This window comes from Mytilus californianus, unplaced genomic scaffold (assembly GCF_021869535.1).
Source record: "Mytilus californianus isolate M0D057914Y unplaced genomic scaffold, xbMytCali1.0.p SCAF_10, whole genome shotgun sequence".
In the NCBI taxonomy this organism is placed as follows: Eukaryota; Metazoa; Mollusca; class Bivalvia; order Mytilida; family Mytilidae; genus Mytilus; species Mytilus californianus.
Window position 1 is genome coordinate 24,949,166 of NW_026262582.1, and position 26,745 is coordinate 24,975,910.

Here is a 26,745-nt window from a genome sequence, read left to right on the forward strand (position 1 = left end):
ATTGTAGTTAATATGAGTGTTGTCTCGTGTATAATTATTAATATGATTTATCAATAACCAATAATTAAAAATTGAATTGTATAAATTTCGATATTAATCGTATTCCATGGGGATTTTTTCTCTCAGGTCAACAAAGACAATACAACCATTGTTGTACCTATATTTTGGTATAGCACAAGGATATGCTTTCGCGGACTTTTTATGGTGTCATTTCATAAAATCTTGTTGGATGTATACTGATTGATACTTAAGTCTGGCAGAACAATATTTATTATAAGTTATAATTGGCTTTAAAATTGTAGCTTTAAGTCACTGCTAGTACTCTAAGATCAGTACATTGTGTCTTTATCTTTATTGATAGTTGTGTTTGTGTGCTTCGTAACAATCTAATGAGTGAAGTCATCGAATTTTACAGTTTGTTCTAATGCTGTGCTGTCCCAGGTTAGGGGAGGGTTGAACGCTCACAAACATGGTATGTATGTGCCTGTCCCAAGTCAGGAGCCTGTAATTCAGTGGTTGTCATTTGTTGCTGTATTTTATATTTGTTTTTCGCTCATTGTTTTGTACATAAATCAAGATGTTAGTTTTCTCTTTTGAACTGTTTTACATTTATCATTTCGGGGCCTTTATATAACTGATCATGCGGTATGGGTTTTGCTCATTGTTGAAGGCATAACAGTGACCTAAATTTGTTAACTTCTATGTCATTTGGTCTCTGGCGGATCATTGCCACATCATCTTATTATATATTTTATATTAATCCTACTACATTATTTAAGTGTCTCTCCCAAGTCCCGAGCCTGTAATTTAGTGGTTGTTGTTAGTTGCTGTCTGCCATATTTGTTTTTCGATTACTGTTTTGTACATAGGCCGTTAATATTCTTGTTCAAATTGTTTGACAGTGTGTCACGTTGGTGCCTTTTATAACTGACTTTTTAGTATGGTTTCACATTTACATTACGTACATCCCTGAGACAGTGTTTTTACCTTGACTACCATCCCTGACACAGTGTTTACCTGGACCACCATCCCTAAAACAATGTTTACCTTAACAACCGTCCCTGAAACCGTATTTACCTTGAGTACCATCCCTGACACAATGTTAACCTGGGCCACAATCACTGAGACAGTGTTTACCTTGACTACCATTCCTGAGATAGTCTTTACCTTGACTACCATCCATGAGACAGTGTTTACCTTGACTACCTTCCCTGAGACAGTGTTTTAACTTGACTATCATACCTGAGACAGTGTTTTTACCTTGATTACCATCCCTGACACAGTGTATTCCTGGACCACCATCCCTGAGACAGTGTTTACCTTGACTACATTCCCTGAGACAGTGTTTTTACCTTGACTACCATCCCTGAGACAGTGGTTTTACCTTGACTACCATCCCTGACACAGTGTTTACCTGGACCACCCTCCCTGAAACAATGTTTACCTTAACTACCATCCCTGAGACAGTGTTTTTACCTTGACTACCATCCCTGAAACAGTGTTTACCTTAACTACCATCCCTGACACAGTGTTTACCTGGGCCACCATCCCTGAGACAGTATTTACCTTGACTACTAGTACCTTACCTGAGACAGTGTTTTAACTTGACTATCATACCTGAGACAGTGTTTTACCTTGACTACCATCCCTGACACAGTGTATTCTTGGACCACCATCCCTGAGACAGTGTTTACCTTGACTACATTCCCTGAGACAGTGCATTTTGCCTTGACTATCATACCTGAGACTATGTTTTAACATTGACTACAATCCCTGAGACAGTGGTTATACCTTGACTACCATCCCTGACACAATGTTTACCTGGACCACCATCGCTGAGACAATGTTAACCTGGACCACCATCCCTTAGACAGTGTTTATCATGACTACCATCCCTGAGACAGTGTTTACCTGGACTACCATCCCTGAGATAGTGTTTTCCTGGACCACTTTCCCTGAGACAGTGTTTTTGCCTTCACTATCATATCCGAGACAGTTTTTTTACCTTGACTACCATCCCTGAGACAGTTTTTATTTAAACTACCATCCCTGACACAGTGTTTACCTTAAAAACCATCCCTGAGACCATGTTTTTTGCCTTGACTATCATCCCTGAGACAGTGTTTTTACCTTGACTACCTTCCCTGAGACAGTGTTTACCTGGACCACCATCCCTGAGACAGTTTTAACCGTGACTGCCTTCCCTGAGACCGTATTTACCTTGACTTCCATCCCTGAGACAGTGTCTACCTTAACTACCATCCCTGACAAAGTGTTTACCTGGACCACCATCCCCGAGACAGTGTTTACCTTGACTACCATCCCTGAGACAGTGTTTACCTTGATTGCCTTCCCTGAGACAGTTTTTACCTTAATTATCATCCCTGAGACAGTTTACCTAGACTACCATCCCCGAGACAGTGTTTACCTTGACTACCATCCATGACACAGTGTTTACCTGGAACACTATCCCTGACACAGCGTTTACCTGGACCGCCATCCCTGAGACAATGTTTACCTTGACTATCTTCCCTGAGACAGTGTTTTTACCTTAACTACCATCCCTAAGACAGTGTTTTTACATTGACTACCATCCCTGAGACAGTGTTTTTACCTTGAATACAATCCCTGACACTGTGTTTAGCTTGACCACCATCCCTGAGACAGTGTTTTTACCTTAATTACCTTCTCTGAGACAGTGTTAACCGTGACTGCCTTCCCTGAGACAGTGTTTACCTTGTCTACCTTCCCTGAGACAGTGTTTTACCTTGACTATTATCCCTGAGACAGTGTTTTTTAGCTTGACTGTCATCACTGACACAGTGTTTAACTTGACTACCTTCCCTGAGACAGTGTTACCTTGACTGCCTTCCCTGGGACAGTGTTTACCTTGACTACCATCCCTAAAGCAGTGTTTTACCTTGACTACCATCCCGGAGTCAGTGTTTTTTGCCTTGACTATCATCACTGAGACAGTGTTAACCTTGACTACCTTCCCCGAGACAGTGTTTTAACTTGACTACCATACCTGAGACAGTGTTTTTTTACTACCATCCCTGAGACAGTGTTTACCTTGATTATCTTCCCTGAGACAGTGTTTTTACCTTGAATACCTTCCCTGAGACAGTGTTTTTTTACTACCATCCCTGAGACAGTGTTTTTACCTTGACTACCTGCCCCCAGACAGTTTTTTTTACCTTGACTAACATCCATGAGACAGTGTTTCTACTCCGACTACTATCAATGATACAGAGTGTCAATTCAAATTATTAAAATATTAAATATTAGATTTAATAAATTTTGAAAACATTTGACAAAATTAAATTTTGATTCAATGAAGATCTATCTATAAATACCTTAGGGAGCTACCATTTGATTTTTAGGGGGGGATGGAGGGAGGGGTTTGGGGGGGTAGGATGAAATTTGAAAAAATAGGCAGGACAGAAGTTTTGAGTAAATGAGCAACTTGGCAAAAAAAAGGCAGGATGACAAATTATGTATAAAAAGTCAGGATAAACTAATAAAAAAAAAGGCCGGACCAAATAAAGTGAAAAATAAAAAGGCAGGACCGAGATTACAACTAAAAAAAATGCAGGACACAATTTTTCATCCTATTATATAACAAGAGTGCGCACGCTGAAATGTCTCGCCTTCTTTACTAACCATTGATATTATGTTGATAGTCCTAAATATAAAGCTTTACTACAACTATAAACTTAACATGATCCAAGAAAACGAGGTCAAGGTCATATAAACCGAAGGAGAAATACATGTACACCTTACAATCATTCAATACACTAAATATATTTGACCTATTGCTTATAGTTTCTAAGAAACAGACTTAACCAAGACAAAGTTCAGCAGGAAAACTTAACATTGACCAATGAGCCATGTAAATCAGGTCAAGGTCATATGATATCTGGTAGACAGACATAAACACCTCATAAACATTCCATACATCAAATATAGTTCACTTATCAAACAGTATAAGAATAAAAATGGAACAAGACACAAAAAAATTTACACTGAGCAATGAACTGTGAAAATCAGGTCACTGTCAGATGACACCAACCAGCTAGACATGTACACCTTACAATCATTCCATACACCGAATATAGTAGACCTATTGCAAACAGTATGAGAAAAACAGACTAAAACACAAAAACTTAAGTAAAACCACCAAACTATGAAAATGAGGTCAAGGTCAGATGACACCTGCCAACTAGACATGTTCACCTTACAATCATTCCATACACCTAATATAGTAGACCTATTGCATCCAGTATAAGAAAAACAGACCAAAACACAAGAACTTAACACTGATCAATGAACCGTGAAAATGAGGTCAAGGTCAAATGAAACCTGCGCGACTGCATATAGAATATAAAATATTTCCATTCACCAAATATAGTAGACCTATTGCTAAAGTATAAGAAAAAAAGACCAAAACTCAAAAACTTAACTTTGACCACTGAACCATGAAAATGAGGTCAAGGTCAGATGACACCTGCCAGCTAGACATGTTCACCTTACAATCATTCCATACACCAAATATAGTAGACCTATTGCATACAGTATAAGAAAAACAGACCAAAACACAAAAACTTAACTATAACCACTGAACCATGAAAATGAGGTCAAGGTCAGATGACACCTGCCAGTTGGACATGTACACCTTACAGTCCTTCCATACACCGAATATACTAGACCTATTGCTTATAGTATCTGAGATATGGACTTGACCACCAAAACTTAACCTTGTTCACTGATCCATGAAATGAGGTCGAGGTCAAGTGAAAACTGTCTGACAGGCATGAGGACCTTGCAAGGTACGCACATACCAAATATAGTTATCCTATTACTTATAAAAAGAGAGAATTTAACATTACAAAAAATATTAACTTTTTTTTTCAAATAGTCACTGAACCATGAAAATGAGGTCAAGGACATTGTACATGTGACTGACGGAAACTTCGTAACATGAGGCCGCCAGATCACTATCCCTATGTCGAGCTTTCTGCAACAAAAGTCGCAGGCTCGACAAAAATTAATTTTAGGAATATTATTTTATTATATATATTATATAAAAAATATCATTACTTTTTAAAAACGGGAAATGAAGAGGGATATAATTGTTATACACTTGTGCACTTTCATGGTACTACAATCTGTCAATACCTAGAATTATGGCATTACACGAGGTAATGTTTTTCTCTGACTGTTTATGACATCTTTACACTAAATCTGTTGGATGTTGGATGTGTACTGATTGATTTTTTAGTCTTAGATACATGATTTTTTTAATTAGTTGTTATTGGCTTTAAACTAGCTGGCAGTAACCTTGAGTACTCTCAAATCTGTACTTTGTGTCTTTTTTGTTGTTGTTAGGGATGTATAATCAACCTGCCATGTCCCATCGTTATTTTTGTAAAATGTGTTTTTCTGTGCTGTAACACCAATGTCCCAGGTTAGGGGTAGGGTTGAGTGCTCACAATCATGTTTAACCCCGCCACATTCTTTATGTGCATGCCCAAGTCAGGAGCATATAGTTCAGTGGTTGTCGTTGGTTCATGCTCATCATATTTGCTTTCGTACATTGTTTTGTCATGAATTAGGCAGCTAGTTTTCTCAATTGAATTGTTTCAGATTTTTCATGTCAGGGCCTTTTATAGCCGACTGTATGGTATGGGTTTTTCTCATTGTTGAAGGCCGTACAGTTCCCTATAACTGCTTACATCCACTTAATTTGAACTTAGGTGGATAGTTGTGTCAGTGGCAATCATAACACATCTCCTTATTTTTATAATGAAGAGGAAACACCATATGATAAATACAATTCAAATTGGTATTGACAAAAATTCATAAATACAAATATATATATAAATCACATGTTTTTATTATAAAAATGCAAATCACATTTAAACTATAACAAATAAATATGAATATTCAAATGTTTAGAGACTTCTTGGTTCATTATATGGTTGTTTTATTGTCTTGCAATGTCATCTTAGTTTCTTTACCTGCAAAAAAATATGAATAAATAAATACATTATATATAAATATAAATATAAAAATAAATAAATTATTTTGTAAATCCAAAATTTCTGCTTTTATAGAGCAAGTGCATTAGACCGTTTATTATACCTTAAAATTAATGGAAGTAAAAAACCTACAATTGCATTTACACGTATAATTTTTTCTAATTTATTGACCGTATTTCTAGTTAAAAAGAGAAATTCATCAAAAAAATAACAAACTCTCCTAACAAACAATAGAAACTGCTCTAAGTTGTCATAGAAATGTAACAACTAGGTAATCTGGGATTACTACATTTATGTCTCAAGTGTACCACTTAAATAGGAGACGAAACAAAAAAATTTTAGTGTCAAAGAAAACACTCTATGCAAATGCTAGGTACCAGTAGAAAGGAAAAAGTAAAATAACAAAAATACCAAACTGGTACAGGCATTTCCTTATTAATGTAGAAAATGGTGGACTAAACCTTGTTTTATAGCTAGCTAAACCTCTCACTTGTATGACAGTCGCAGAAAATACAGACATAATTTTTCAGAGAAAAGTTCCAGAGTTGAATCAAGTTTGAAATCACATTTGTAGTAGTTAAGCTATAGTTCTAATAATAACAAATAATAATGAAATAATTTTCTCCCACATTAGACTAGTAAGAAATTTGCATGTACAAAGAATTGTCTAAATAAAGAAATAAACAACTTGCACCATCTACATAGTATATAGTATAATATTCCACTTATAAGTAGCAAAATTCTAAATTTCAGTCATATGGGAGGTATTATTGAACTATATACTTTATAAAAAAATAAAAAATTTGTTAGGGAGGTACAGGGAATTTGCAAATAGTTAAGGAGGCGGGTAAGTGGAAGTATTGAAGTGGACTATACTACTAAACTAGAGGTTCCAAGGAGCCTGTGTCGCTCACCTGATATTTTTGTTTACAATTGATGCATGAAACAATGCGATAATAATACTTTTTTTAAAGGAATCTTTGTGGATCAAAAAAGTTCGACAGAACACTGCCATTTTTAGACACAATTAAACAGAAAAAACTTCAAAAATACTCTGTTGACATTTCAATATTAATTAATTCGTAGATCTTGTCTTGCTGATCATTTATTCCTGTTACAGTTTCTTTCTATCTATTATACATTTTTAGATATCAGCCTAAAACAGCAGAAATTGGTAGAAATCGTCATAAAAGGGCAATAACTCAATAAAAAGTCGTCTGATGATTTCTGCCATGTTTGACTTATTTGGAGATCTTGTTGAACTGATCATTTTTGCTTATTTAAGTTTCTAAATATCTGTAATTGTTTTCAAAATGATATGCAAAAATAAAAAATTATAATAAAATTTGTCATTTAAGGGCAATAACTCCTATAAGAAGTCTTCTGACTGTTTTGACTTAAAAGGACAGTAGGTAGATTGCAACATTTTGAACATTTTTGCCCTTGTTAGATTTTCTCTACTCATAGCAGTTTTCAAGATAATAGACACAACTTGCATTTTACCCCTATGTTCTATTTTTAGCTATGGCTGCCATGTTGGTTGGCAGGCAGGGTCATCGGACACATTTTTTTAACTAGATACCATATTTATGATTGTGGCCAAGTTTGGTGAATTTGTCTGTGTAGTTTCAGAGGAAAAGATATTTGTAAAAGATTACAAAAATTTACGAAAAATTGTTAAAAAATTGATTATAAAGGGCAATAACTCCTTAAGGGGTCAATTGACAATTTTGGTCATGTTGACTTATTTGTAGATCTCACTTTGCTGAACATTATTGCTGCTTACAGTTTATCTCTATCTATAATAGTATTCAAGATAATACATGTAATAACCAAAAACAGCAAAATTTCCTTAAAATTACTAATTCAGGGGCAGCAACCAAACAACGGGTTGTCTGATTCGTCTGAAAATTTCAGGGCAGATAGATCTAAACCTGATGAATATTTTAACCCCCATGTCAGATTTACTCTAAATGCTTTAGTTTCAGAGATATAAGCCAAAAACTGCATCTTACCTCTAAATTCTATTTTTAGCCATGGCAGCCATGTTGGTTGGCAGGCAAGGTTGTAGGACATATTTTTCAAACTAGATACCCCAATAATGATTGTGGCCAAGTTTGGTTAAATTTGGCCCAGTAGTTTCAGAGGAGAAGATTTTTGTAAAAGTAAACGGACGACGACGACAGACGACGACGACGGACGCCAAGTGATGAGAAAAGCTCACTTAGCCTTTCAGGCCAGGTGAGCTAACAAGAGGCTCTCAAGAGCCTGAATCGCTCACCTGTATTTCAGAGGAGAAGATTTTTCAATGTTAGCAAACTTGATGAACAAATTGTGTAAAATTGTCTTTAAAGGGCAATAACTCCTTAAAGGGTCAATTGACAATTTTGGTCATATTAACTTTTTTGTAGATCTTACTTTGCTGAACATTATTGTTGCTTACAGTTTATATATATCTATAATAATATTCAAAATAATAACAAAAAACTGCAAAATTTTGTTAAAACTACCAATTCGGTGGCAGCAACCCAACAATGGGTTGTTCGATTCGTCTGATAATTTCAGGGCCGATAGATCTTGACCCATTTAACAATATTACCCCATGTCACATTTGCTCTAAAAGATTTAGTTTTTGAGATATAAGCCAAAAACTGCATTTGACCCTTATGTTCTATTTTTAGCCATGGCGGCCATTTTTGTCGATGGATACAAACTTCGGATATATTTTATAAACAATATACCCTAAGGAACATTTAGTTAAAGTTTGAAGGTAATTGGCCCAGTAGTTTCAGAGAAGATTTTTAAATGTTAACAAACTTGATGAACAAATTGTGTAAAATTGTCTTTAAAGGGCAATAACTCCTTAAGGGGTCAATTGACAATTATGGTCATATTAACTTTTTTGTAGATCTTACTTTGCTGAACATTATTACTGCTTACAGTTTATATATATCTATAATAATATTCAAAATAATAACAAAAAACTGCAAAATTTTGTTAAAACTACCAATTCGGTGGCAGCAACCCAACAATGGGCTGTTCGATTCGTCTGAAAAATTTCAGAGCTGATAGATCTTGACCAATTGAACAATTTTACCCGTGTCACATTTGCTCTAAAAGCTTTAGTTTTTGAGATATAAGCCAAAAACTGCATTTGACCCCTATGTTCTATTTTTAGCCATGGCGGCCATGCATGTTTGTCGATGGATCAAAACTTCGGATACAATTTATAAACTAGATACCCTAAGGAACATTTAGTTAAAGTTTGTAGGTATTTGGCCCATTAGTTTCAGAGGAGAAGATTTTTGAAATAGTTTACGACGACAGACTACGACGACGGACGACGACGGACGCCAAGTGATGGCATAAGCTCACATGGGGCCCTTCGGGCCCTGGTGAGCTAAAAACACTGGAATTCATGATAAAAATCATATGATGATATTTAAGACAAAATTGTAACAAATTGATTTCTTCTATCAAAATAATTAAATATAATATGCAATGACCACTAGAATGTAAATTGATCAATTCTTTAACCTCAATAGCTTTCAATATAACAATTATGTAATTAATAAAAAATGTAATTCATCTGAAAAAAATGCTTCACATTTTTAATTTTGATATTTTACTAAGTGTCATGCATTATGAAATGAATAATAATTCTCCCCATACTGCCTCATAATAAAGATACCTGATAATTTACAAGGGAATTTAGTGCAGGTTACTGAGTTATCTCCCTTTTCAGACTTTTCATAATGCTTTTTATATAATTTATATCTCCCATGACCATCATGTGTAAAAGAAGAGGTAGTTTCTAATATAACTTTGCATTATGAACAAATTATCAAAAATAAAAATGTGTAGGCTTTCCACCCATGATTCACATTTTACATGATTCTTAGGGGTTGTTGTACTTAAATATCATATGGTACTATCTTTGCTTGATGATCATCAATAACTCTCTAAGTTGATTTTATGATAGTTTTTACTTTCAATAAAATCACAGTTTGCACACTACTTTGCAACTTTGTTTTCAAAAACTCTCTTTGTCACGAAAAAGCACTGGATTATCTTTACTACCATATACACGTATGAATAAACATATTACTACAACCATTTAAGTATGTTACAAGATATAATTCATCCTCTCTAGCCTAGGGTTGATTAAGATGCTTTCCTTACTCCATCACCAATGAATTTGATAAGTAAAAAAAAAGAACACTTCATGGTTGTTCCTTAATTGGTATGATACTAGGAAAATGTTGTAACATCCAAATTAATATACTGGACAATCAATTATTAAAATTTTCTTTCGTGTACACATATAAGTAGCAGAGCACCAATTAAGTGTAATATAATTTTCTGTAAAGGGAGAATATATTTGTATTTTGTAAAATAGGTGTTGATTGGAATCATTTAAATTTCTAATGTTTCACATTTGCTGCCAGAATAAGTGCGTATTTATATTCAAATTAATCCTAAAGATGCATTTTTTTCAAAATGTCAGTCCAGATTTCCTGATCTTCAACCAAATTTCAGAAGCTAACTTATTAAATATATTGCTAATTTCTTCCTGTCCTGTATATGAATGAAATATTTGCCACTGGATGTTAAATACTTTACCAATAATCAATTAATCAAATCAATCCAATTTACCAAAGATGATGGAGTAAGGAATGTTAAGAAATTTACCTTCATTTCCAAGGATGATAAATATACTATAAATTATACTAAAAAAAAAATTTAACATCTTTACTTCACTTGTAAAGTTTTGTGTGTGTTTCCAATAAAAGGAATTAACTCAGTGTATTTTCTCTTGCCAAGACAAATGTTGCAGTAATTTTGAAAAAATCAAAAGCAGACTTATAGTTTTACTTAAAAAAAGGAATCCACACCAGTTTACTGTAAAATGAACTAAAATAGTTCCTGAAAACCTAATACACTTCAAATTGTTTTGGATTATTTTTTAATTTATTTTGCAAGGTCTGATTTGAAGTTTTCAAGCCATTAAAAATAACCTTTCAAAGTCTGCCCATTAAAGAAATTTAAAAATCAAAATCATAATATTGATAAAAAATTATTATAGACTACAATTATATAAGTAATAAAAAACATGAATACATTTCCATCATCAAAAACTGGTAAATATTTATTTGTGATTTTACTTCTAAAACAAAATAAAATTGACTTTATGAAATTGATACAAATAACATTTTTGAATTTATATTTGTTTAACAAATAATTATAAAAATGGTTATCATATTCAATTCTCTAACAAAAAGTCTGTCTGGACAAATTCTAGATAAAAAATATTTGAAAGATATTCAAATCAGAACTACAACTTTTGTTATTACAAGTTCTATTTGACATGCAAAATTACATGTTATTACACGATTTATGCCCTCAAGTGAAGTAAAGAAATGTTAAATCTTGTTTTAAACATTATAGATATATACTACAGATTTAATATGCCTGTCGTCCTGTTACCTTAATTGCTGATCTTTGATCTCTGGCATCTTTCACCTTTATAATGAATTTATACATAGCAATGGTGAACTGGATGTAAGACAGTAATAAACTAAATTTCCATGCAGATTTTAAAATAAGGGCTGTTCCAGAATTAAACCCATGAGGGGAATGGGGGCATGTTTTTAAGACCCTCTACCACCTATAAAATAAAAATCTTTAATTCTACTTATAATTCTTACTAAATTCTAGGGAAAATGCAACCACCCATATTTAGATTAATTTGAGTGCCTCCTATCACCTCCCCTGATAAATATTGGAACAGCCCTAAGTTGACCTTTGACAGGAGTTGGTTGAGAGAGTATTGGTGGTCAGTGTGGTCAGTTATACTGATTAACAATGAACTTAAACTCTCGACGAAATACAAATTTTCAGTTACTTTGATAGGAGAAATAATGCACAACAAATTAACAAACCCTTGAAATTTTTTCTCAAACAGCAAAAAAATTATATCAGCAAAAAACAGATGAATCCACAATATCCTTTGAACGTAGCATTTGAATGTAAAATGTTATTTACCTTAGCAATAAATGCTTCACAACATTCTGCTGTAAACATTTCCAACGTGAAAGCTGTAGATATGTGTGTGTCTCTTTTCATGGCCTAAAATTTAAAAAAAATATAATTAGTATTTCAATATATAAATTCATAACATCAGATGCTATCTCTTAATCATGTAGAAACCACTGTCCATTTTTTGTAAAATTCCATGAATGTTAACAACAGACTGATATTGAACTATTTCTGATACTAACACTAATAAGGAAGGCAAAATTAAGAATTGCTATGCCTCATCTCTTGGAGACTTTCTTCACTTATTGTTCTTCAGTAAATCCCAGTGGTACACAATTTAAAGTCATGACAAACCGATTATATTTGTGAGCTACAGCCAATTTCTTTGATTAATTGATTGTTGGTGTTTAATGCCACTTTTAGCACTATAAAGTGAAATGTGGTGACCAGTTTTTATTGGTTGAGGAAGCTGGAGTATCAGGAGAAAACAAAAGACCTCTGGCAGGCAAACTGGCAATCCTAGTCAGAACACACCTGCCATGTGCAGGATTTGAACTCACAACCTCAAGTGATGATAGGCTAAAGATTGCTGTAGATGAACTACTTAGACCACTTGGCAACTGAGGCTCCCGCACCCACCCCAATTCAATTGACTGTAATTGTTCAGCAAATTTGCATATGGAAATATATCTCTGCTCAATTTTTAAGGAACGTAATCTTAGTTGCATGTATGAAGTAGCATTTGATCTCAGAAATTAAATGAGATTTTCTGATTTAGGGCATTTCCATAAAAACATACATGAAATCCAGGGAAGGTGTTTCCGAATCTAAACTAGGGGTGAGCATTAAATACTTTTTTGGTAAAATGAAAATGAGAGATTTTCTAAAATTACCTCTATACATGTACTGAACTTGCAAGTACTTCCCCTTGGTACCATGTATGTATTAATACACCTTATTGCTATTTACTCCAATCCGGATAAGTTCTGAAATCACACAACTTTTACATCCAGTTGAAGCTATCTGGGGCCCTGTTTTAACAATGTATTATGCATAAAACTTTTCAAAGAGAAATGTTTAAACCATCGTAAACACTTCAAACAAAGAATTTTTATGATTTTAATTTGTGTTTAAAAAAAGTGGATCATAATCTATCAAAGTTTCAAAATGTCCGCTTTCTAAACATTTTCCTTCCTTAGCTCGTTACTGATGACCTTTTGTATTGCAATGCTTGACCCAAACAGGAAGTTGTCTAAATGACTGTTTTTTCTGGATTGGACTAAATAGCGATAAGGGGTATGGGACAGCCCTAACTTGATTCACCAAAATAAGTCATCAAAAAGTCAGTTTATTGTGTTTTCATCAAGTTTGTATTTTCATCACTTTATATTACATGTTTTCTGTGTACCTTATCTAACACATGGAATAATCCATCTGGTCCTAAATTGTACCCAGACTCAACAATTCTGAAAATATATAATGATAAATACATATATCAATAAGATTAAAGATATCTAATATGATGGTTGACCTTAATTTCTTCTCTTTAGTTTTTTGTGTCTCTATGGAATTCCGTCTCATTGACACATACCCCTAATGTTACCTATGTCTACTTCAACTATAGACTATTTCCCCACTATTTTCATCTTACTGACTTTTGACTCTGGGGTATATAATTTTTTGCAGTTACCTTCTCTGGTACTCTGTTTAGTAAGAGAAACTAAAAGAAGTAAAATCAAGCATACAATCTTTGCAATTTGGGGGTAAAATGAACTGTTCTGATGACTTTGTCATGTAAAGAAACATAAAAAAGTTACTTTTCACCAAAAATTGCACAGATTGTAACCTTGATTTTACTTCTTTTAGTTGCTCTTACTTGACCAAGTACCAGAATATCCTACCACATCTCAAGTAAATAACATGCTGAAAAATTATATATTCCAGAACCAAAAGTGGGTAATATGAAAATTGTCTATTGGCCATCATCTATCAGTTATCAGCTAATGCTCACGTGTTAGACAAATGCTTTTGACCACGTTATTCCACCACCATTTGATATATGGAAATATTTCTTCACAAACAAAACAATTATTTGTTCAGCATATATGTGGTTAATCCAAGGCTATTTTGGTGGAGCATTTTTTTCAAGTTTTTATTTCATGTGTATTATGTTGAGATTGTTATTATCCATGTTTCAAACTTATAGGTTGAAATGAGCTGTGTAAGCCTAGTCATTTATATTGATTTATCATAAAATCAGTGACTTTTTTTTTTTTTTTATCCTGGTAACCTCTTTGTGACAACATCTTAACAGAACCTTCATCAGAACTTTCGGCACCAGTTTTATTATCAACTACTCATTCTTCAATTGTTCTATAACCTTGATCTTTGACCTTATGTTTTCATACTTACTTTCTGGCACCAGTTTTATCAGTAGCTAATGATTCTTCAATTGATCTAGATCTATAACCTTGATCTTTGACCTTACAGTATTCATACTTACTTTCTAGCATTTGTTTTATTACTAGTTAACAATGTCTTTAATTGTTCTAAAACCTCGACCTTTGACCTTACAGTATGCATACTTACTTTCTTGCATCTGTTTTATTACTAGCTAACGATGTCTTTAATGGTTTTATAACCTTGACCTTTGATCTTATAGAATTAATACTTACTTTCTGGCATCTGTTTTATAACTAGCTAACGATGTCTTTAATTGTTCTACAACCCTGACCTTTGACCTTACAGTATGGTACTTACTTTCTTGCATCTGTTTTATTACTAACTAACCATGTCTTTAATTGTTCTACAACCCTGACCTTTGACCTTACAGTATGGTACTTACTTTCTGGCATCTGTTTTATTACTAGCTAACGATGTCTTTAATTGTTCTAATACTGCATCACATACAGCTTTATCACATTTCCCTGTCTTGGTAAAGTCCAATGAATTAAATAAATATTCTACAAGTTTCAGATAATCTGAAATAAACAATTATTTATTATGAAATCAAACTTGTTAGGCAAGGCATTATATTTTTGTTGGTGTATAAAATTGTATATACACTCAAAGGAAACATACGTTACAGGTGCAATTTATAAGTGCAGAGAGGGTGTATTCCCCTTTCAAATGCAAAAATATTATTATGCACAAAAGTTTTTTTTATCTTCTATCAAAATTTGGAAAAGACAAATTCATATAAAAGATATGATTTCTTTTCATTGTTATGGAAAACAAGATTTAGCACTTCAATTTGCACTTGCATTTTTATACATATTTGTGCACCTTTAAATCAAATTCCTAGATCTGATTCTGACTTAAACTGATCCACACAAGAACACACCAGATTTAAACGCATGATATGATTATGACTACCTTCTAACACACAGCATGTAAACACACCAGATTTAAACACATGATATGATACCATCTTCTAATACACAGCATATGAACACACCAGATTTAAACACATAAAATTATATTACCTTCTAACACACAACATGTGAACACACCAAATTTAAACACATCAAATGATATTATCTTCTAACACCCAGCATAGTAACATACCAGATTTAAACACATCATATGATAGTACCTTCTAACATACAGCATGTCAACACACCATACTTAACACATCATTTGATATTACCTTTTATCACATAGCTTGTGAACACGCCAGATTTAAACACATCATATGATATTACCTTCTAACACACAGCATGTGAACACACCAGATTTAAATACATAAAATTATATTACCTTCTAACACACAACATGTGAACACACCAGATTTAAACACATCATATGTTACAGCCTCAAAATCTAAACATTCTATCTTTCTTAACAGTCTGTTCATCACTAAAGTTGGAAAATCTCTGTAAAATATATATATTATATAACGATAACATAATCCCTGTGTAAACTTGAGGCTCAAGGGACACTTTTCCACTCAATTTGACTGAGGTATGTGTTCAATCTTCAGTTTTCTTTGTAGTGCTCTTTTTTATTGTTGTCTTTTCACAATGTACATCTATTGTCTTTGAGTAGTCAGTAGTTAATGTGTTAATATATATAATTAGTTGTACTGTCCTTTTCTTTGAGTTGTCAGTAGTTAATGTGTTAATATATATAATTAGTTGTACTGTCCTTTTTCGAGTAGTCAGTAGTTAATGTGTTAATATATATAATTAGTTGTACTGTCCTTTTCTTTGAGTTGTCAGTAGTTAATGTGTTAATATATATAATTAGTTGTACTGTCCTTTTCTTTGAGTTGTCAGTAGTTAATGTGTTAATATATATAATTAGTTGTACTGTCCTTTTTCGAGTAGTCAGTAGTTAATGTGTTAATATATATAATTAGTTGTACTGTCCTTTTCTTTGAGTTGTCAGTAGTTAATGTGTTAATATATATAATTAGTTGTACTGTCCTTTTCTTTGAGTTGTCAGTAGTTAATGTGTTAATATATATAATTAGTTGTACTGTCCTTTTTCGAGTAGTCAGTAGTTAATGTGTTAATATATATAATTAGTTGTACTGTCCTTTTCTTTGAGTTGTCAGTAGTTAATGTGTTAATATATATAATTAGTTGTACTGTCCTTTTCTTTGAGTAGTCAGTAGTTAATGTGTTAATATATATAATTAGTTGTACTGTCCTTTTCTTTGAGTTGTCAGTAGTTAATGTGTTAATATATATAATTAGTTGTACTGTCCTTTTCTTTGAGTAGTCAGTAGTTAATGTGTTAATATATATAATTAGTTGCACTGTCCTTTTCTTTGAGTAGTCAGTAGTTAATGTGTTAATATATATAATTAGTTGTACTGTTCTTTTCTTTGAGTTGTCAGTAGTTAATGTGTTAATATATATAAATAGTTGTACTGTCCTTTTCTTTGTTACTCCCATTATCCTTTGTATGCATTGTGTAAGAAATTTCCCATGGTGAAACTTATATATAACATCAAAACTTCAACTGTTACCAGGCCAGAAAGACCTATGTATATATACTATTGTAACAATGAGCAACTATGATATGCCATAATCTTACCAGAACATTAATATATATAAAATGAGGTATTTCTGATGGACACTCATCTTATATAATTATGTATATACACAGAGGAACATACCTACATAAGGCTCTGATGAGTTCATTATACACGGTACCATTTACTCCATGAAGCTTCTTATTACCTACAAAATAATAGAGAAAAAATATGAAGTTTATGTAACTATACCAAATTTAAATAAAAACTGGATTTATTGCTTTAATAATACGACAAAAATATTGACAATGAATGAACTTTTTTCTCTGCCATGGCATGACTGAAACTTTTCCTATGTATAAAAAAATATAAGTTAGAATGAAAATTGTATTTAATGTTTAACATGCTTAATATGCAGAAAATATTGACAAAATATAAATCTTGTACTTTTTTCAGTAGCATCAAACTGAAATTTTCTATAGGCTTGTATGCAGACTTCGGCAATCCACGAAATTAAATATCCACGAACATGTAAGTTTTCCTTAATCCACGAAAATTGGTACCCACGAAAATAAATGAATCCTCAGTAGATAAAAATGTAAAAACATGTTTGAAGTCTTCAAAGAATATTATATAAGGTGAACAATTTGATTACACAGATCATTGTGCCAATGCTTGGCTTACAAGCTGGTTACTCAAAGTTCAGTGACAAATATTTCATGATTATTCTGAACAATGTGTTCACTTCTTACCAAAGTATGGTGCTTTTGTGTAACAGAAGGTTTAAATAATGTATTTTTTTTTATTTGGTTTACTTTGGAATGCTAGTGTAAAATGATAACCATGAAAACAACTTGTGGTGTTTTAAGTGTACTTACTTACCAAATATAATGTCTGATGACTTTTTTGATGCTTCAATTATACAGACATATAACTTATATTTCAGTATTGGACATTTTAACCAGAGCAGAAAACATATGAGAAATGTCTATCATAGAAAGGAGCTATACTTTGGAGATTTACAAACTAAAGAGTCACCTTTAGAAAATCAGAGATCTGTTGATAAGAAATTATTCAAATTTTCAAGGTCCAGGACTTTGTGATTTTCAAAATTAAAGTTACACATGTACAAATTATTGTAACTTGTAAGGTCAAAATTAGGTATCATGTGCATTCTCCGTTAAACTTCTAAACAACATTTTAAAAATATTTAGGTAAAATGTTTCTGTGGTATTCAGAATTCCATCTGTAGGAGGTGTCCTGTAAAAAATTGCTAAGCGACTAACAGTGACTATAAGACTTTCAAATCACTGAATATAAAAATAAGGATACATGGCATGATTGCCAATGAGACAACTAACTATTCACCAAAGTTATAGCTTTTTGGATTCCTTAAATAAATATTTTATAATTAAATAACATGTTTAAAATAAAGTTTTTGTATTTGAACCATAAGATTTGGTGTTGCAGAGAAGTCATTTGGTCTTAATTATTAGACCTTCATTTCTTTTCATTCCCAATTTTCAGATCCTACAAAACTTTGAAGATATTAGAATTTAATTAAATGAAAATTTAATTCGTTAATTGAATTGACATATACTTGTACTGAGACTCGACAAATCGAGTCGTCCTTTACTCTTATTGTTATGCCAATTTGAGCATGAGAGAGTTGAGCCGTAAAAACTCCGTGCATTTTAACAGTCACTTTTACCTTGAAAACCAAACGGAGAGTACGTTGAAAAATTTAGACCCATCCTCTCCCACCCTTATAACTTGAACTTTGTTTGCTGCTGGTCTTATTTATTTTCAGATGCTCCAGTCTTCATACAAATATCTGTCATGGTAACAAGCTGAAGCACAGTCACACAACCGGAGCGAAATTTACTTCATTTTATGAAGACTATGGATAGCCCAGCTGCTAATTCTGAAATATTGCTGAATGGACCACCCTTCAGTACACCAGCTTTGGATTGCCCAGCTGATTAGTTAAATCGTTATCAAGATTTTATTGATTGACAAATAATTTGGTTGTGTACTGTTGTTGTTGTTGTTGTTTGAATGAATTTTGATTAAATGTTGCCATAACAATTCAATATCCAAACAAAATCAGTGTTTGTTATTTGTTGTAGTGAAACACAAATTAAGTCATCAATGGAGTCTGTTCATCAATTCTGATATTTGGGTAATTTACATCAAATGATTACTTTGATCAAATGATGTATTCAATAATGATCTATTAGCTTTTTAAGGATAGTATAACTACACAAGCTAGCTGTTACAAATGAGAGTACAGAAAAACACTTTAAACACATTTGCAGTGTTATAATTTGGTCTGGATGGGGAGTCCTTCATTTCTATATTTTTGAGTTCATTTTTTCTCAATTCTTTATTTACTTTGCCTATTATTCTCTATTCTTTATATTTTAGCACCCCATTATCATGATTATTCTCTATTCTTTATTTTTTGGGCCTATTTTCTATATTATTTATTTTTTGGCCCTTGATTCTTCACTTTTTATAAATATAAGAAGATGTGGTATGAGTGCCAATGAGACAACCCTCCATCCAAGTCAAAATTTATAAAAGTAAACCATTATAGGTCAAAGTACGGTCTTCAACACGGAGCCTTGGCTCACACCGAACAGCATGCTATAAAGGGCCCCAAAAATTACTAGTGTAAAACCATTCAAACGGGAAAACCAACGGTTTAATCTACCGTATATAAAAAACGAGAAACGAGAAACACTTATGAACCACATCAACAAATGACAACTACTGAACATCAGATTCCCTATTTGCCTATTATTCTCTCTTCTGTAAACCCCATCCAGATCCTCACATATTTTTACTTACATTTAGACTTCTGTAATGTCTCATATGCCATTCTGACATTAATATCAAACACTGGTCGACTGTGGTGCGTCATTATTATCAACTGTCGTGCTCTAGCAACTAAGCTAGTCTGTTCTTCTAATGAGTCAAAGCTAAAATCAATACAAAAAAAATATACATTGAATTGAACTGAAAAATACTTTATATGCACATATATGTGATTATGAGGACAGTCCTGCTTTATTTTGAATCTAAAATAAGATAGTACTAAAAATGGCAGTGCTAAAATGGCCTAGCCTGGGGAGAATACCCATAAAAGGTTACCTGCCAAAAATAATATAAAATTTTGGTCAAATTGAGAAATGCATGCATATAAAGTTGGATAGTCTTGATTAATTTTAAAGGTTAAATTCCAAAAATATATAATATATGGTGACCTGAAGTTGTTAATTTCTGTGTCATTTGGTCTCTTGTGGAGAGTTGCCTCATTGGCAATCATACCACATCTTCTGATTTTTATATGTAGTGTTTAACATATTATCATAATTATAAAAGATACCTTTAGTTATATTTAAAGAGCTTTTTTCTCTTTTGTAAAAAGTTTTCCCGGAGATGTAGTAGTTGTTATTGTGACATACAATTTTGTAAACTTTCTCATACACACATGTGATTATGGGATATTTTCTCTCTACGATTAGAAGAAAACTTTCATTGTAAAAAAATCTTACTAGTCAGCCATGAATGCTATAGGGTCCTCTGGTCTGTTAGCGATGATCTTTCCCAAGACATCTTTCATGCATGTACCTACATTACTCCTTTCTGAAATAATAAAGCAATATCTTATGATTAACTAACAATGATTAACATGATTAACTTTTGATTTACTAACAATGATTAAGTCGGTAACAAGCAATTAGGTTAAAAGAGAACAAAAAAATTTGTTTCCTTAATAGCAACCTTCTTATTTTACTTCAACGTCCTCAAACTCCTTTTTTTTCAAGCCAACATTAAAATAATAAAAAATTTTAAAATTTGGTTTATTTCTTATCCTTCATCCAGCAGATCCTACATTGTCCAATAAAGTACAAACATTATGTCAAAAATTCCACCCTAAAATGTCTGTTCTTCAAACAACAACGTGAAAAAAAAACTTGTGATCAATCTTAGTATTATACTTCAGGTAGACTGGATAAAAAGCTTTCAAAGAAGTCATCAAGAACAACAGAAATAACAATTAGAAAGATAAATTTTCATTTAATTCTTTACACATTTATTTACATTGAATATTTTTCTTTATTTGATATTTGACAGTAAAACGACAGGGACCACCATTTACAGTCAAACCTCATCTAATCTACTGAACAAGTCCTGTGTTTCTAGGTGTAATACCAACAAATCATAATACGTCACATCCGGTTGCATACGAAAAAGGGTTGAAAAAAAATATTCCCTTGAATTTGACAGTTGTAGGAAAAATAATCCTACATTTCATAGCAGTAAAAAAATTCTGAGTCATAAACATATATCTTGGGTGTTTCAAAGCACCATTATTTTTTTATTTGGTGTTTCTATAGAATATTTTGGAAACTTGAGGTTACATGGTTACTTAAGCTTGTACACAGGAAAAAAGGGGAGAAAATTTGATTGGTTAACTTCTAGTGATCACTGTGATGGTTATTTTCTTATATGCAATGAAATGTTATGTGAAATTTTGTCTATAGTACTGGAAAGGATAAAACTTTACTCATGCCAAGTATTTCTTTATTTGAAACAAAGATAAACTCTGCACAATTTTTTTAAAAGAGCAAATTTAACAAAGATAATTGGGGAAAATCAATGGTGGTATTACACCTCAAATCGAATCAATTAAATAAAACCTTTTTCCTTGGTATTCGAACATAATTCTTTCAAAAAATGTTGGTCCTGACAGTTTAAATTTAGATTAAATTACGTCTCTGATCAATTGTAAATATTGAACTTTTTTTTACTACGGCCCCGACTTGTCTCTATTGTAAAATTGGTAACACCATATCTACTTATACATCAATTTCACCAATTACTTAAATACAAGTAATACTTTGCAATTATTGTGTGATACTTAAAACATAGATCTAGCAGTGTATGCTACAGGTATTTTAACAGTTTAAATTGAATACAAATTACGTCCCTAATCGATTTGAAATAAACAAAATGTTGACTTTGGAATTTTTCAAAATGGTGACATATATATTGTGTTCATACTTCAAATAAAATTCAATATTTTAATGATGATTTTCTGAAAATTGCATGTTTTGATCATGTTCATTTTTACCATGTTTACAGTAGCTTTTGTTTATGCAAAAATATAAACTTTTTACAATCCATACACTTTACAATATCTGAATTTAAATACAAAAGGACAGAGGTTACCATAAAATTACACATGATTATTGTTACATGTATATAAAGGCAGTGTCTGCGCAACCCTGCATGCCAGGATGAGTAGCCAAATTGGCATTTGTAGGCTACACGTACACGCTTCCAGTTTTATGATTAAATGTCATCACATTGGGAATAAAACGTGAAATAAACAAGGAAATTGTTGTAATTAATGAATAAATTGATTAACTCACAGAGACATACCTGCCAACTTTTGAAAATCCCCATGGGGGTTTTAGTGTGTGACAAAAATTTCAAAGGTTACAATTCTTTGCGGGGTTTTTTGCGCGTGCTGTTTTGTGCTCTAGAAAAAGTGCCATATCTTCTTTTTTTATATAGTATACTGATGATGAGCTTATAAGCCTTTTTCTTCTTTTTATTTGCATGATTCTAGTAATAATATATCAGTAGAAAAAATATACATACATGTACCAGGATATATTTTCTTGTGAATGTGTAAGAATATTAAATGATTGTTGACTTTTCCCAATTTAAAATTATGCACAAAGAAGGACATTTATTTGGTCCTTGTGAAAAATAAAGCATAGTACATTGTACTTTTAATTATTTGGTAATCAAATCAGGTTGGGAACAACCCCTCAAATGAGGGGTAATCACTCAATGTAATGACTATCCCTTTTATAAGGGGTACATTTCAAGTGATAAAAAATATTTTTTTGTAAAAACCACTTCTTAGTACAAAAGGGCACATATCTATATTATTTTATAAAACTTTTCCCGAAGAACTATACATCTATCTGGTATTATATGGTCAAAACATGAACAAGAATTTTATAATATTCATGGACTTCCAGAAAAGTTGTTCCAAATATAATGAATTTTCCCCCTTTTAAGTTAAAAAACCTAAGTTTTTCTTTTATGCAACAGCAAAATGACCCCCTGTCTGGGGGACTGTCCCTCATTTAAGGGATATCCCTCATTTGGGGAGTGGTTCCCAACCTGTTAATTACAAGAATGAAAAAGTTCACTTTAGTGTATGATATGTTACAGTAAGGGTAATGTCAATAAGCTACTATTTACTATGTTTATGGTAGTACTGCATCATTGAATTTTGTCAATCAGCCATGCTTTTCTTCTTAAGCTGTGTAAGAACCTTCTTGCAAATGAAAATTCACCTGCCATATAATTTTACGATTTTACAATTCTGACACGAGGAATCCAAACAAATTCAAAATTTTGCATGTCCAAATAATCATGATAGAGAACGATTTTGATTGGCTTATTAATTTGATCATGAGAAACACAGACTTTGATTGGCTGATCACTTGGGAACAGTTCAAAATCGGGAACAATCATTTTTTTTCGTGTAGAATTTCACAAAATCGTGTTTTAGAGCTTTTTTCATAATCACGATCGTGCAATCGTGACAAGGGGTCAAAATCGTGTAGTACACGCCTAAATAGTTCAAGTTGGCAGGTATGCAGAGATGAGAAACGTCCATGTCCGGTTAGTTTTTTTTATATTTTTCCTTTAAGTATTAACTATATATACAATAATTATTGATATAATGGAATCTATGATCATAGAAAAATTTAAATTATATTCAAATTAAAAAGCATTACAAACAATTTTTATAGTTCTTAAGTTAAATATATAAATAAAATAGATTATCTATACATATATATCATGTATATATATAGCATGTATAACACATAATTAATTTATTCATCATACTTAACATAACAATGTTCATTTCAACCTATAGTATTTTATGTAGTTTATTATGTATTTTTAACTAAAAACTAGAGGCTCTAAAGAGCCTGTGTCGCTCACCTTGGTCTATGTGCATATTAAACAATGGACAAAGATGGATTCATGACAAAATTGTGTTTTGGTGATGGTGATGTGTTTGTAGATCTTACTTTACTGAACATTCTTGCTCCTTACTATTATCTCTATCTATAATGAACTTGGCCCAGTAGTTACAGTGGAAAATATTTTGTAAAAATTTACAAAAATTTACAAAATTTATGAAAATTGTAAAAAATTGACTATAAAGGGCAATAACTCCTTAAGGGGTCAATTGACAATTTTGGTCATGTTGACTTATTTGTAGATCTAACTTTGCTGTACATTATTGCTGTTTACAGTTTATCTCTATCTATAATAATATTCAAGATAATAACCAAAAGCTGCAAAATTTTCTTAAAATTACCAATTCAGGGGCAGCAACCCAACAACATGTTGCCTGATTGGTCTGAAAATTTCAGGGCAGATAGATCTTGACCTAATGAACAATTTTATACCATCAGATTTGCTCTAAATGCTTTAGTTTCAGAGATATGAGCCAAAAACGGCATTTTACCTTATGTATTATTTTTTTGCCATGTCGGCCATCTTGGTTTGCGGGCAGGGTCATCGGACACATTTTTTAAACTAGATACCCTAATGATGATTGTGGACAATTTTGGTTAAATTTGTCTCAATAGTTTCAGAGGAGAAGATTTTTGTAAAAGATTACAAAAATTTACGAAAAATGGTTAAAAATTGACTATAAAGGGCAATTACTCCTTAAGGGGTCTACTGACCATTTTGGTCAAGTTGACTTATTTGTAGATCATACTTTGCTGAACATTATTGCTGTTTACAGTTTATCTCTATCTATAATAATATTCAAGATAATAACCAAAAACGGCAAAATTTCCTTAAAATTACCAATTCAGGGGCAGCAACCCAACAATGGGTTGTCCGATTCATCTGATAATTTCAGGGCAGATAGATCTTGACCTTATAAACAATTTTACCCCATGTCAGATTTGCTCTAAATGCTTTGGTTTCAGAGATATAAGCCAAAATCTACATTTTACCCCTATGTTCTATTTTTAGCCATGGCTGCCATCTTGGTTGGTTGGCGGGGTCATCGGACACATTTTTTAAACTAGATACCCCAATGATGATTGTGGCCAAGTTTGGTCAAATTTGGCACAGTAGTTTCAGAAGAGAAGATTTTTGTAAAAGTTTACGGACGACGGACGACGGACGACGGACGCAAAGTGATGAGAAAAGCTCACTTGACCTTTCAGGTCAGGTGAGCTAAAAACAAATTAAAAAATATTATTTGTCATTCTCTTCACTGAATTCACAAAATCCACTAATTACCGATAATTTCCGTGTATGTTTTACATTTTATTCCTAATCTGATAAAATTTAATTATAAAACCAGATGGGGGTATGCATAGCCTTCGAATGTCAATTTGGCTACTCGTCCTCACATACGGTTGCACAGACACACTAAATTGTTTTTTTTTTTATTTTCTGTGTGTGAATTGAAATTTGTCATTTGATTAAAAATATGAAACTCAATGCATATGATTTTGGACTTTTTGAATTTGTTTTAACAATTTTAGTTGACAAGATTTTTTTAAGAAATTTGACCAAGTGTTAAGGAAGAAAGAGTTATCGACACTCGTGACTGATAAAGCTGCGTATGGACAGTGGCAGTGCATAATATGGTTCTCGGAATACATATACTTTTTTAACAGTGTTATGAACTTCTACATAAACATCTGTCTCATATAGCTGATAAAACCAATAAAAAAAATTGTAATAACCTAGAAACTGTCTATCTGATTCTTGTGGTCTATCATCTGCAGAATTTGGTTTCCTCTTGTCAGCCATTTGTAAACAATGCAAGTCTCGTACGTTCCTGCAATATTGTACCTTGGCTGAACCATATGAAATATAACTAAATACATCTAATGACTTTTAACAACAACGCAGTACAACGCTGTAAAATTTCCTCGACTTTAACCCAGCTTAAAACGGATTGTGCTAAAATTGAGATTACTAATATTGTGTTATACAGTTATCTCAGACTAAAATGAGAAAAGTGGTCAAAACGGGGTAGCGACAAGAAGCTTCAAGAAGCGACAAGAAATCTAAATATTAATTATTTCAAATAAATAGATATAAAAACTTGCATTAAAGTTTGTTTTTAATATACTTGTATTATAATTATTCTATTAATTGCACATTTGTTTAAGAAAGCGTTTTTTTTTAGGCACTGGCTACGGTTACATGGAAATGTAACAATAATATAAAAATTATTGTTACATTGGAGACTAATTGCCGGAATGCAGGGTTGGGTAAGGAACCGATTAATTACGAATGTAACAATAATATTTGGGTCTACGGTTACATTGCGTTATAGTTACATTAACGCACTGCAATTTACAATGGGAATAGTAATAAATATGTATTAAAATAAAACTTGAAAACTTTTATTTGATATTTACAATATTGCATACAATATTTTGATTTTTTATTTACAATGACAGTTTCTACAAATCCAGTATGTTGTTTTTGGAGCATGTTTTAGTCCGACGCATTTTCGGTGAAACCACTCTAAGCAGCCATCACAAACCAGAGATACGGCAATGTGCACGCTCTATATTGCATACCGTACAATTCCAT

At 32.3% G+C, this 26,745-nt stretch overlaps 1 protein-coding gene and 1 long non-coding RNA gene across 3 annotated transcripts; both read right to left on the minus strand.

Moving 5' to 3' along the window:
* Positions 1–4,070: 4,070 nt before the first annotated feature.
* Positions 4,071–5,024, minus strand: LOC127717841 (uncharacterized). Its single transcript, XR_007989434.1, has 3 exons — positions 4,563–5,024; positions 4,237–4,270; positions 4,071–4,089 (listed from the first exon to the last, which is right to left on the minus strand). It is a non-coding gene; the product is annotated as an uncharacterized LOC127717841 (long non-coding RNA).
* An 852-nt stretch (positions 5,025–5,876) lies between these two features.
* Positions 5,877–26,005, minus strand: LOC127717832 (tubulin polyglutamylase complex subunit 1-like). 2 transcript variants are annotated; one of them, XM_052223694.1, is made up of 10 exons: positions 25,884–26,005; positions 20,622–20,712; positions 19,915–20,045; positions 17,206–17,269; positions 15,840–15,955; positions 14,926–15,061; positions 13,489–13,546; positions 12,087–12,170; positions 11,529–11,564; positions 5,877–6,020 (listed from the first exon to the last, which is right to left on the minus strand). In XM_052223694.1, the coding sequence occupies exons 1-10, from the start codon at positions 25,948–25,950 to the stop codon at positions 6,003–6,005; spliced, it is 801 nt and encodes a 266-aa protein (XP_052079654.1). In that variant the 5' UTR covers positions 25,951–26,005; the 3' UTR covers positions 5,877–6,002. The 2 variants fall into 2 exon arrangements, with proteins under 2 accessions (XP_052079654.1, XP_052079655.1); XM_052223695.1 differs by lacking the exon at positions 11,529–11,564.
* Between the last annotated feature and the right edge of the window lie 740 nt (positions 26,006–26,745).